The sequence below is a fragment of the Antedon mediterranea genome, chromosome 1 (assembly GCF_964355755.1).
Source record: "Antedon mediterranea chromosome 1, ecAntMedi1.1, whole genome shotgun sequence".
Taxonomy (NCBI): domain Eukaryota; kingdom Metazoa; phylum Echinodermata; class Crinoidea; order Comatulida; family Antedonidae; genus Antedon; species Antedon mediterranea.
The window spans coordinates 23,936,415-23,950,376 of NC_092670.1; the positions used below are offsets into that span (position 1 = coordinate 23,936,415).

Below are 13,962 nucleotides of genomic sequence, written 5' to 3' on the forward strand. Positions count from 1 at the left end.
AAGTGCAGACGTGAGCTGTGGTTTTGTTGCAGTGCACTTAATCTATTTGATTTTGAAAGTGCAATTTCCAGAGACCTATAATATAGCAGCTCAATTTTCAAAATCTTCTTACCTGGTCTTCAATCATGTTATGGCTATAGGTCCTGAAGAAAATATTTCGTTTCATATTTCAATGTGTAAGTGCAATTTTTGATTAGAACATGCAGCTATATTAACAAAAATTCAGCTCTTTAGTTGAGTTCCGGTGGATTTTCGTTAAGATATGTCGTATTTTTATATAGGCATATAGCGATTTTTTTTGTTTGTGTGTATTTGCCTTTTTTATTTGAACTTATTTATGCAATTGATTTTGTAACTATGGACCTCCGTTTCCGAATTACACCGGGTCATAAACTAGTGACCGATCAATACATTATTATAACAGATGTAGATTATATTCTTTCAGTGACACCGATTCCATATTCAAAATAACAAATACTTTCATCAAGATCTGATCAAAGGTTGAAGCTGAGAAAACATATGAAAAGAGATAGCGTGATACTTGTTGGTCAAACTCTGGTTGGTTCGAGACTTTATCCCATTTCTATAAATAACCAACTAAATTATCGGTTGTTTTGTCTGTTTAGAAACTAAAAATCATTTACATATATTGTTGCATACTAACGAGGTCATCAAGATGAATTTATATCAAGAAGTATTTTTTATTTTGGTAATAATTCAAGCCAAATGTGTATTATCCAGTGATGAACATGTTAACCACCAGTATTGTATCGTGGGTGCTGGGCCAAGCGGACTACAGATGGGATATTTTTTAGAAAGATCTAATCGTGATTATATGATATTTGAGCAGAATAATGTCAGCGGATCATTTTATGTGAAGTATCCAAGACATCGTAAACTTATTAGTATTAATAAACGACATACTGGACAGACAAACAAAGAGTTTAACTTTCGTCATGACTGGAACTCGTTGATTAGCGATGATGAATCTCTTCAGATGAGGTAGGTATATATATATATTTACATGTTCAGTAGCAGCAGATGCAATGACTTAAACCAATCAATGTACTGTATGTTTTCCTCGATCCATGAGACAAACATCTGATCTTGTGGAAATGTTGCATATACTTTGTATATAAATAACTTATAGTTATAGTAAATTCTTATAGTGCATAAACAATGAATCTCCAGTACTGTATTTTAGGACAACTTTAGAACAAGAATCAATTTAAAAAATATAATTTTTGCCTAATGGTATACTGCTACGCATTTTAAAGAAAAAGTTAACATAAAACAGCCTTTGTCGTATTGTTGAAATCGGTTTATGGAAGGCAAAGCGATCGCTACCCAGTTGGCAAAGTAGACCTAACTATTTCCAACCCAATCTTATTTAAATAGTTCTCTATCAATTTCAATCCGACAATGTGCTACTCTTTTAATAACCGGCTGGAGACTTTTCCAACAAGCTCATTTTTCATCTCTATCCACGCATTTCCATTTTCACCAAATACTCAATTAAGATATTTACTGTATATTTTATTTCAGATATTATTCCAAAGATTTCTTTCCCCAAGCTGATATTTTTGTGAAGTACTTAAATGATTATGCAACCAAGCTCCAGCTCAATATCCAATACAATACAAGAATACGTAACATTAGAAAGAAGACAATAAGTGAAGGCCTAGATGTATTCTTAATGGACGATCAGAATGGAAAAACATACTCTTGTCAGTAAGTTATATGCACAGGCTGGTGCACACGAAGACGGAGCGCATTTTTTACGCTACGAACGATTACAATGTGAACAACGTTACGTGTAATGATATCAGTTTTAAACTACTAGATAATAACACGGTATTTGCAACTCCAGAAAACTCAGTTATAACTAAAATAAATTTGCAGCTTTAATACTTTTGGTGAACCATTTTTTAATCTTATAATTATATTTTGTAGGGTAATGATAATGGGAACGGGGATAGGAACTCCGAATAAACCATATTTCGCTGGCATGGAACATACCGATTCATACGAAGACATGTCGATAAATACAGATGATTTCGAAGGAAAATCAGTGATGATCTTGGGAAGAGGAAACTCTGCATTTGAAACTGCTGATCATATAGTAGCTTCGACAAACGTGATCCATATGATGGCAAGATCACGGATTAAACTTGCATGGGAAACCCATTATGTTGGGGATTTGAGGTTTGTTTTTACTTCTTTTATCTTACCATGGAAGGATCTCACCCAGACACATATTGAAAATTATCTAAAGTACCACTTGCTTTTGTAATGTCGATTTTAGCAGCAGTGGATAAGTTAATATAATAACAATTGACAGACAAATAATACAACAAAGTTTGACGATATTGTAAATTATAATAATGAGATTGATCTTTTTAAACAATCTACTTATACTTCGCCTTTGCGTAAGTATTATTTGAAATGGATATTAAATATTGATATATCCCAGTGAGATTCTGTTTCATTTCCAATGGGATTTTAGAATAATTCACTACTACTTTTTAATACTTTTTGTCAGAGCTGTAAATAATGGATTGTTAGACACCTATCAACTAAAATCTCTTGATGGCGTTCTGGAAGCAAGCATGGCAGAGGTTGTTGTAATGAAAAACGAGGAAAATGGAAAGCTAGGGATTGTAAGAAAAGAGCAATTGGGTGTTGAGATTGACTCAAACTACACGACTGTAAACCACACTGTGTTTCACAAACTGATAGAACAAATAGATGATAATTATTCTCTGAGACAAGAATATGATTACGTAATACGTTGTCTTGGTTTTTTGTATGATTTTAACGTTTTTAATTCGTAAGTTACTAAATTGTTTCAATAAATAAATTAATTGCAAATACATATAGATCTAAAATGTATATTATGTTTACTCGCTCACAACTTTTAAGGACACATTTTAGTATAACAAAAAATTGAATTTTTTTTTTGGATATTTGAACTTTTGAGTATTGAGTAAATGTAAACTTGTTGTATAATATAGAACTTTCAGTCCGGAACCAACAGCCAACGGAAAATATCCTACTATCAATGCAGCATATGAAGTAAAGAATGTAGCTGACATGTTTGTGATAGGGACGTCGTCACATAGCCTGGATTTTAAGAAATCAGCTGGGGGATTTATACATGGCTTCCGTTATTCTGGTAAAGCTGTTATTTTACTAGGCCTACGTAGTGTAGAAATATTTTCCGTAATATAAATCAATAAACAGTAGAACATGGATAAAGTAAAACTATCTGTTAAACCATGGAAGAGTGAAATTACTGCATTTTGACTCTTCCCCTGTTAAACTAATGTATTCCCAGCTTATCTCCGTTATAAAGGTTCAATAATTGCCTATTATTTGTATAATTCTTTTTTTTTTCATTCAGCTCGAGCATTGCATCATCTTTTAGAATACCGCTACCACAACATTCCTTGGCCGTCTACCTTTCATCCAATCAGTGAACTGATCAACAACATTATCAAACGGGCCAATGAAGCTTCTGGAATCTACCAAATGTTTACCCAACTTGGAGATGTCATCATTCTTCACGAGTAAGTGAAAGCTCCACGAAAATCTATAAAGGCCTTTTCACACAGAACTTCGGCAATATTGCGGTAAGCAAGCCGGCGTTATTGCCGGTCTAAACCCATTCACACAGAAGGTAATATTACGGTAATTTTACCGTCTTCTGTGTGAAAGGCCACAGTGGAAAGGCGCAATATTTAAAGATTACTGTCTTCATAAAATAGAGGTCGCACTTTTTGAGGAGAAAAAAAATGGCGGGCACCTGCCGCCGGCGACAACATGCCATGCGCGTACTTGTTTGCTGATGTTGTTTTGTGTGTCCGTCGTTTAGTTTTTTTATTTACGATGCATAAAATTTATATTTTTGCCCAACGCCACTCCGTGCTAATAACTGCCCGATCGTGATGGCCATTCTACAGAAACAAAATCTATTAGGCCTACACGCGAATTTAATTATCAGAAGCTGTTATGAGCTAGCACCGGGAGCGCGCACCGGAGGATGTTCCTGCTAGAACTATGCTAACTAGGGCCTAGGCTTACGTACGCTACAGCAAGTTAAATAATCTTTGGACCAACATCTGTTATATTTTTATTATTATTGGCCGTATTCTTCCATTGTATTATTTACAAACTAACCTAAAAATATATATATATATAATGGATATAATCTAATAATTTGGCCTAAAGTAATTGCCACAGTCTTTCTCAATCAAGGAAAATGTCCCGAATTTATCCTTGCTTCACTGCGTAAGCAGGCGTTATATCGTGGACTCTTCACACAGATCAGGCTTACGACCGTGACGGTAATATTACCGCAATTTTACTAGGTCCAGAGGCGGTCTAACGGAAGCCGGCATTAAGGGGTTTTTACCCTTTCACACATAAGCCGGCATTCGCGAATTACCGCAATATTACCGTCTTACAGCTCTGTGTGAAAGGGGCTTAAGTTTCACATCTTTTACCAATGGCTGCTTGAACAGCCAGTCAATTATGCCGTTTGAAGCACCTCTTTCGTTTTATACCAGGCACAGCTTCGTGTTGGCCTAGTTCACCCATTAGTTTTGATTAAATTAAACTCTATAGACTATACACACTCATATTTCTATTAGTCTAGTTGAATTTCCTTATTTAGACCAGTTCCATTTTCCATGAATTCATTTCTAATGAAAATGAACACTGAATTATTTAGAAGTTGATCAATTAAAATTTTTGGATTTCACTTAAAAAATGATTATTCAAGGATTGAACATCGCCACATTAGGCTACTTGTACAAGTTTACTCTAGGCCCATGGTAATAGTTATTATCAAAATTAAAGGTGCTGTATAAGTTTGATTTTGACGTTGTACTTGGGATTGTACTTTTGCACCCATTGTTCACCAGTTCCCCCTTAATATTGTGGGCTATTTCGTATTTTCAGGAATGGCCTTTATGATTATCTAGAAGAGTTTCCTCTGCAGCTTCTTCACAAACTTCCAGAAGTTAGTGGCAGGAATGCTTCAAAAGTTATTGTGCTGTCAATGGAGTATGGAAAGGATTACTCTGGTAAGGTCTTGACGGCATGGCTTGAACAGCAAGACACAGTGTTTTTTTGGAGATTAATTCAGATAGTCTGTCAGGTGGTGTTTTCTACTGTGTATACATACGTCTAAATGTATATTGAGAAACTGTGCATTATAGTAATAATAATGTTGTACTAATACGGTATTAGCAGAAAACTTGTTTCTCATGCACACTATGGTGTGTTTTTTAATTTTTGTTTTAAATACTAGGTCCAGGAAAAGATGTCTTTAAACCCGAGAGATCAACTGGAGACCCCGCCAATGCTCACCAGTCTAACTTTCTGCATCCAGTGTTATATTATTACCAGTCATTGCCAACAGGTCAGCAGGCCTTTGCCAAATTTGGCTTTTATTAATTCATGTATAGTATTCATAGAATAGACCTAGGTCTATTTGACTAATACACATGCATATATGCATACACAGGCCCTACAATTTATCTTTAATCTTAGAAATGAAAAAAATGAAGCTGGTTGAACATTTAAAATAATTTAATAGCGCCATCTATAATATAGCACTTGCAAAGAATTATTTTTCTGTTAGGCACCCTCATCCGATTTCCATAATAGTGACACTGTAAAAAGAATATTTTCAAATTATTTATATCCATTTTAAATTATTATTAAAAGTGTCATCAAGTCTAAAATTTAAATTCGTTCCTAGTGATGCCCTTGACATTTTTAAATCATTTTGAATTATGTATGAGTATATAAATATTATACGGTGTGTATTTATTATCTTTAATTTGTCTTTATGACAGCGGATATGACTAGCACATTGTCTGCTCTACTTAGCAGTTTAAAAATATTTTATTTGGTAACCTGTGTTTAAATAATATTTAAAGCTCTGTCTACATATTTGGGCGCATCACACTTCTTTGTAAAACTAGGTTGATAGTGTTGACAGAGCTTTACAAACAGAAATTAATATTATAGTGAAAATATTTAACTATACAAATATACTATGCCAATTCTTTTAAAATACAGTAAGATTTTGTAATAACTTTTATTAAAACTACAAAATGGCCTATACAAAGTTTGATTTTAAATTGTCATGTTTTTAATACAATACATCAAGTATTTTTATCTAGGTTTTGCTAGTTACTCTTGGAAGAACTAAACCGATACAAAAGTGTAACAGTTACTTGCTACAGTCATGGAGGAAAAAAATATTATAATAATATTAATATTATTTTTTCCTCCATGCTACAGTTAACAAAATGCTCATGTAAAATATTTAGTCTTGTGCGATTAGCGCTTTATAAATGGCTTAAACAATTCTCCAAACATAAACTCAATAGTGGTGATTATTGTTTTATAAAATTGATGTTGAGTTTAGTTTTAAATTTGAACATTAATTATTATGTTGAGCTTTATAAATTCTAAACCATTAATTACTGTAATCCACGTTATATGGTATTTCAGCTGAGATTGTGTAAATTAATCTTTTGATTCTGTGCGTGGGCCCAGATCTCGTATATTATTCTTGGTAATAAGACCAGATTAAACTTTCAATCAGAAAGTCTGGGGTTTTTGATTTGCACAACTGCATGCACGCTATTCAGTAAGAGATTGCAAACACACACAGCCCTGGGAAAATGAAACTGAAGATAAATTATAATGTTCTTTCTTGAATAAAAAATCTGTTTGTGTTTTATTCTGTTTTCAGTTGATTGAATTTTATTTATTTACTTTTTTTTGTTTATAGAATTTGAAATGATTACGAGAACGGAAAAGCAAGTTCTTCCAACACCTCATCGAATTCACCATATGGTTGAAGACTTTCTGACAGACTTCTCTGCACCTCAAAGGTATGTCTCTTTCAGTTTTGGTATAACTGTAAGTGTAAGAGAAGGGATGTGAGAGGGAGGGTGAAGGCAAAGGAATTTGCCGAAGCTGTGGGCTTCATTAACACACAGTTTGGGTTTTAGAGGTAAAGGTTGCTCTTTAAACTTGCTAAAAAGATTTAATGATATATACCGTAAGACAAAAATTGTCAATTCACATACTCTACAGTAGGCCTAATTACTTACAAATTATCTTGTCCATAAACCTCTGTATTATACTACCCCCAATATAACAGGAAGGCAGTGCTTTAAGGTGAATGTTTTTGTTACGTGTATTTAGTTTTTTAAGCTGACTATAATTTATTTATCACTTGACACTGTACAAAATCTGTTAGGCAAATCTGTTTAAATACTGTACAACAAAACTTGTCAATGTTTAAGTTACAATCATTGCCCATCAGCAATACAAAATTATTTCTTTTAATTCTTTTGCCATTCGTTAATACATACTTGTTTATCATTAGACAACCTGAGGCATTGAATTTGTCTTTATTTATAATATAAAAGTAAAATTGAATAGTCTCCGGCAGGTGTTCTTAAAGAAGATTTGTTTTGTAAGGATTGCTTTATATTACTGCACCTTCAAGCTAATGTGTTTATTATTCACGCCTTGATCAAACAAAAACAGTTTTAAACATAAACCTATCTTCTCTGCTTATATTAACTATTTTATTCTTTCGAAGAATTGATGTCATTTTGTAAGGTCAGAAGGATATCAATTACCTTTTTAGGAGGGGATAGCAAAAATATATCATTTTCTTTACATAATATCTGATATCAATTTTGTTTTCAAGATTCTGAGTTTAAATAATGAATATGATATGGATGTCGTGTTTATGAAAGTAATATCTCATCAAGAATTCTATTTTCTTTAATAATATTTTGTAGAATTTTAATAGCAAACTTTCTTTTATGTATATTTTTTCAACACATCCATCTGCAACAAAACCCGGACACCAGGGTTAACCAAAAAGGGTTCTCCTCCTTTAAAGTTAACACAATAGATGTAGTATATGCCCGTTTAGATATCATTAATAATTCCACTTGCTGGATAAGCATATTCTGCGGCACATCTATACGGTAGTTATGCCACCTTTTATCCTGGGAGTTTAGTTCAACTTACAAAAGTGAAAAGAAGTTGAAAGCAACAGTTTCTTGTTACAGTACATAACATAGATCTTTACACGTTTCCACTTTCTCGTTTTTAAACATTTGTAACATGTCAACTGCCAAACAAATCGCATACTGAAGCATTTGTGTGTTTGGAACAGATACGTCATCAGGACAGTCTTTTGTCAAATGGTTGTCATTAGCCCTCATTAACCCTGATTTGATACGTCAATTTGCAAAAAAAAAACACCAAAAAAACGCATTTAAAATATTTCTGATACTGCTTGCCCCTTGGATGATGCAGAACCATGTCACGCATGTAGCACTTAATAACATGTGTGTACAACTTCTGTGTAAACGTGAGCAATCAAAACAAATGTGTTTGATGCAAATGAATCCTCTCGTTCCTAATTGATCCGTGTGTGAATGCACATTTGCACTTAAACAGGAGCAGCTTTGAACCTCAATTGAAATGTTTCTATTTATGTTTTCTATTAAGTTGCAGTAACATTTTATATATCGTTTACCAGACCGCTTATGATTCCTGGAATACATACATAGCTATGTTACACTACAGTATAAACGATTTCAACTTTACTAATATAATACTATATGTAAATCTTTATATGCAATTATGTTATTTCATAATATTTAATTTAATGTACCTTGAAGACATAGTCATGTGTATGTTAATGCTTTTATTACATTACTATAATTGTGTAGTACAGTATGTATTTCAATTTTCATACATTGGGCTAAGTGGAATTGTTACCTTCTTTATAAGTATAAAGATGGGTGATGTAAAGAAAAATATAAAAAGCTATCTGTGAAAAAAAACGTTTATCAAATGAATGAATAACTATACATTATTGAAAGGTTTTGGGTAATAACCTGTAATTTTCCAGCTGTTTCTCGACTGTCATTAAAATAAAATTGAAGATTCTTCAACATAAAATTCACATCTAAGGTTTTCAAAATATGAACCCTTTGGCTTTTTGCGTTTATGTAATTTATCTTGTTCTATTCAAAGATTTGATAGTTTACAACATGTTAATATGTCTCCTATTCTAGCAGACTTCTAAAGCTTATCTCTAGGATATCACACTGCAGACAATTACGATTTAATCAACTATTTACGTTTCTTACCTTAGGTCATGTTTGTTCGTACACTAACTTTGAATAATTGTTATCAATTTGTTTTTATTTTTAGGGTTTATAATCTTGTTAGTAATACTTAATCACCAAAGAAATACATTTCTGCTGTAGTAGTCACTGTATAGTCCTAATAAAACTGAGAGTCTTGTCACTCCGGCCATTGTCCTTTCCAAGTAGGCTGCTACATTCAAAACCAAAATGGCGATATTTTACCCGTTTCAAACTAAAGATAGTTTATAATTCTGTTCTTATTTTTGTATAATATTGGAAACTTAAGATGAATATTATTACAAGATAAACAACTGATATGTTATTACGTACTGACATACTTGGCCACCTGCTACTGTAGAAGAAAAATGTATTATAGTTTATTGTTGTTTAATTGTTAACACAAGGGGCCTACTGGAATTTTCTATTTATTTAATGGATAGCTATATAAAGATGACATTGGAGTTATAGCTGTTTTCATGAAGTTTTTGTAATTCACATCAAACCAAATTTGAAAAAAATGTATTAATTTATTTTTCTTTAAGAATCATCTAATAAAACGGCAAATCCCAATAGAGCTACTTAGTAGTTTTATCTGTTATAGCATTAACATGATTTTTAAGACACAACCATTCTGATAAGCTTTGACAAGAAAATAAAATCACTTACATAGATTTCCACAGGGGTAAAAATAGAATTAGTCCCTATAGTACATGAACGATAGAAGCTGTAATATTTTTTGAAATAACTAGTAGTAAAATTTATAATAAATAAGTAGTATCACACAGTAGTGATAATACTTATTTCATCTAAATAGGACTACTGTTCTATTTTATAGCTAGACATTTAAATTGTGGAGTTAGTGTGAGATTTTTAATATTGTGTACTACTTTTTTCCACTGGTACGAATCCAGTGAATTTAAGACGCGCGCTCTCCCTTTTGACATCTATTTTGACAAATTATTAATATTTACCGGTACCGTATGTTAGTTCTCCTATTCCTGCAGGTTCCTACCAAGGGAGTTTCTATAAAATTTTCCCATTCCATGTCCAATGGTATATCAAGCAAAGACCCAATGTTGGATCAACTTCTCCGCTTTTACGGGTTCCCTAATATTTAGCGTTTGCCATTAGAGGGTGTATAAATCTCAATAGAAAAGACTGCACTATAAAAATATATCGCTACATAATGCATATAAAACCATTGAGGCCCTCCATGATAAAACCAAGTAAAAATGTAAGATACTTCTTTTTATGAAACTTTGCAAGATTTTATTAGATACGATAAATTGTTCTTCACATAAACTGCACTCACATTAGTCATTTTAAAGCAATATATCAAAATAAATGTGTATGGTTTTTACTTGTAATCATAAAAATACGGTCAATATAGCTTTTAATCAATCATACCTGATATATTTTTAAATTCCAAAATTACAGATTTTCTGTATATGTACTGTATAGTACAGTATGTACCGAATTTTTTTCTTAATGATTTTTTTTTGTGGAAAGATCTATAGAAATGACAAAACTAAAAATAACTTACTGAAATAATAAATGGGAATAAAAAATTAATAATGAAATATATATATATATATATATATATATATATACATTCAGTATATATTTTGCACTGAATATGTACAATATATTTGCACTGAATATGTACAATATCTACATCTATATTTTATATTAATTATCCTCTATCTTTTTTCAGCCACATTTTACCTCTTCGTCGATTCCTTGAGAATTGTATGGGTCAAGATATTCGCTATTTCTTTGATGATTTTTGTTTTAAGAGCGCGTTAATGTACACCGAAGTGCCACTCATGTGTAAGCAGTACTACATGAAAGGTCAGGGGTTACCAGGAACAAAATCATTAATGCTACGCAAGAAACTGTTATGCGGGGATGAAATGAGATGTTAGCGTTAGCAAACATAAAGGGATTGAATGTTGGTTCAATTAATTTTGAAGTGTCGATACACTTGCACTAGTGTACAATTATAAATCTAAGGCCAGTTTGTTTTTTATTTTATAGTTTATTATTATTTATTTATATGGATGATGACTTCTGTCCAAAGTAAATTTAACTTGATATTCACCAATTAAAACAAGTAACCAGGTTTATCTGAAACATAGTACAATAAGTAACCAGGTTTACCTGAAACCTAGCACATTACTTAACCAGGTTTATCTGTAACATAGCACATTACTTAACCATGTTTATCTGAAACATAGTGCAATAAGTAACCAGGTTTACCTGAAACATAGCACATTACTATAAACCAGGTTTATCTGTAACATAGCACATTACTTAACCAGGTTTATCTGAAACATAGTACAATAAGTAACCAGGTTTACCTGAAACCTAGCACATTACTTAACCAGGTTTATCTGTAACATAGCACATTACTTAACCATGTTTATCTGAAACATAGTACAATAAGTAACCAGGTTTACCTGAAACATAGTACATTACTTAACCAGGTTTATCTGTAATATAGCACATTACTTAACCAGGTTTATCTGAAACATTGTACAATAAGTAACCAGGTTTACCTGAAACCTAGCACATTACTTAACCAGGTTTATCTGTAACATAGCACATTACTAATAACCAAGTTTACCTGAAACATAGCACATTACTGAACCAGGTTTATCTGTAACATAGCACATTACTTAACCAGGTTTATTTGAAACATAGCACATTACTTAACCAGGTTTATCTGTAACATAGCACATTAAGTATTAACCAGGTTTATCATAGCACAAGTAACTGGAGTTATCAGAAAACATTGCACAAGTAAACTAGGTTTATCTGAAACATAGCAGAATTGACAAAGTTTATCTAAATAAAATCATAGCACAGTATGTAGCCAGTTTCATCTGAAACATATCAGAGTTATCTTTCTCAAGGTTTATCTAAAATTTAAAACATAAAATAAGTAGCCATGTTTGTGAAACTTGAAAAAAAAAATTGGCCTATAACTAGCTACTGTAGGTTTATCTGAATTAAAAAAATAGCATAAGTAACTAGGAAATCTGTCAAAAAACAGTATGAATTCCTTTACTATTGGAAGTTATTCTTTATTGTATTTTTTATACAATATATGTCAATGCTAATGAAATATTTCTGAGAATTCATTCAATCTTATGAATTGAATGGAAGGAAAAGAGACATTTAGGCGAGATAGTTACTTTTTCATCTTTAATAGTTTAATTGATTGGTTGATATTTTAAATCATGGTTAAAAACATTTTTTTTAAATGCAGAAACCATGTAGTGAGATGGATTAATTGATTTGTTTTCCTTGCTGTTTTGGTTGAATGTGTTCATGTTTCAATTTTTACGAAGACATGTGTTAATGTATAGCTTGCTTAATAGGCCCACAGCAGTTGTTTCTAAAAGCAAAACCATGTGAGATAGCGTTTAATGATTTTTTCTCCTTGCTGTCCTCTGAGATATAAAAGGTCAAAATAAATATTATAAACTTCATAGAAGTTGCTTTAAAGTGTGTGATTGCTTAGCAGTTCATGACTCCGTATTGACACTGTTTCTACACTGTGAAAATGTCTTTACTATGCTCAGTACGCGTATCTGTTAAAGAAACACCATCTTTACAAAGTGACACTGTCTGTAAACAGTATGACATTGCCTGTACGCAGTGTGACACTGATTTTGCCTGTCTGACTGTCCATACACAGTGTGACACTGGCTCTACACAGAATGCTACACTGTCTCTACGTAGTGACGTGACACTGTCTCTACGCATTGTGACACAGTCTTAATGCAGAATGGAACAATGTCTACTCGGAGAGTGACACAGTATCTACGCAATGTGACACTGTCTCTATTTAATGTGACACTGCCTCTAAGCTGTGTGTGACAGTAACTGTATGCATTGTGACACTGTCTCTATGCTGAGTCTGATACTGGCTTTATGCATTGTACCACTGTCTATATACGCAGTCGTCATTTATGATGAAGGTAAAAGCATACATTTATGGTCGAATTTATTGGTTTAAAATACCTCGAATTCGTTTCAGAGTAAGATCCGATCAAATACCATCAACCTTGTATAAGGTACATATTTTTAGAATCTATAATTGTATGTTTATAAAACCCTCTGGTAAGTTGTACAATATTTTATGATGATATTTATATAGTTATTTGACTTATCGCAGTGTTTGTTATGGTGTTGAACTGCTTTCTTTTGAGAACTAAACATAACTTGATGTTAAGTGTAGTATTTTTGAAAGACTACTGTTGTTCTTGTCTTTGGATCCAGAACACTGTTTGACATTAGGCTCCATTTGTTGCCAAATCAGATAAATGTTGTGTAAAAGATGGATAATGCGCCAGTCCATGTTTTTAAATCACTGATAACAGATTTTTCAATTAAATGAAAATTCTTGGAAATTGCAGTCAGTGGTATTAATCAAAGTCAGTCATTGTTTATCATTGATGATAATATCCTATAGAACAGTGTTCCTGGAAAATTAACAAGAAGAGAATTAAAAAAAAAAAAACAAGAATGTCAAAGAACATTATCGCCCACTACACAAAGTAAATTGAAAGTATTAAATCCGGTCTTGGTGGTAAATTAAATGCATAATATAGAAACAATGTTTACATACAAACACAATGTTTTTTATTGATTCATGATTAAGGAAATGTGATTAGAAATTAATACCTAAAACAATATAATTTATATTTTTAAATAGGATCATTGTTGAATTCTTTAATAATAAGCCTAA

The 13,962-nt window shown here is 32.2% G+C and overlaps 1 protein-coding gene across 1 annotated transcript; it reads left to right on the plus strand.

Moving 5' to 3' along the window:
- The first annotated feature begins 676 nt into the window (after positions 1 to 676).
- On the plus strand, positions 677 to 12,705 carry LOC140043258 (FAD-dependent oxidoreductase domain-containing protein 2-like). The gene is made up of 10 exons (XM_072087764.1): positions 677 to 1,002; positions 1,546 to 1,731; positions 1,954 to 2,205; positions 2,543 to 2,830; positions 3,015 to 3,175; positions 3,404 to 3,569; positions 4,963 to 5,087; positions 5,315 to 5,425; positions 6,812 to 6,914; positions 10,921 to 12,705. Exons 1-10 carry the CDS (start codon positions 677 to 679, stop codon positions 11,129 to 11,131), a joined length of 1,929 nt encoding a protein of 642 aa, XP_071943865.1. The 3' UTR covers positions 11,132 to 12,705.
- Positions 12,706 to 13,962: the final 1,257 nt, after the last annotated feature.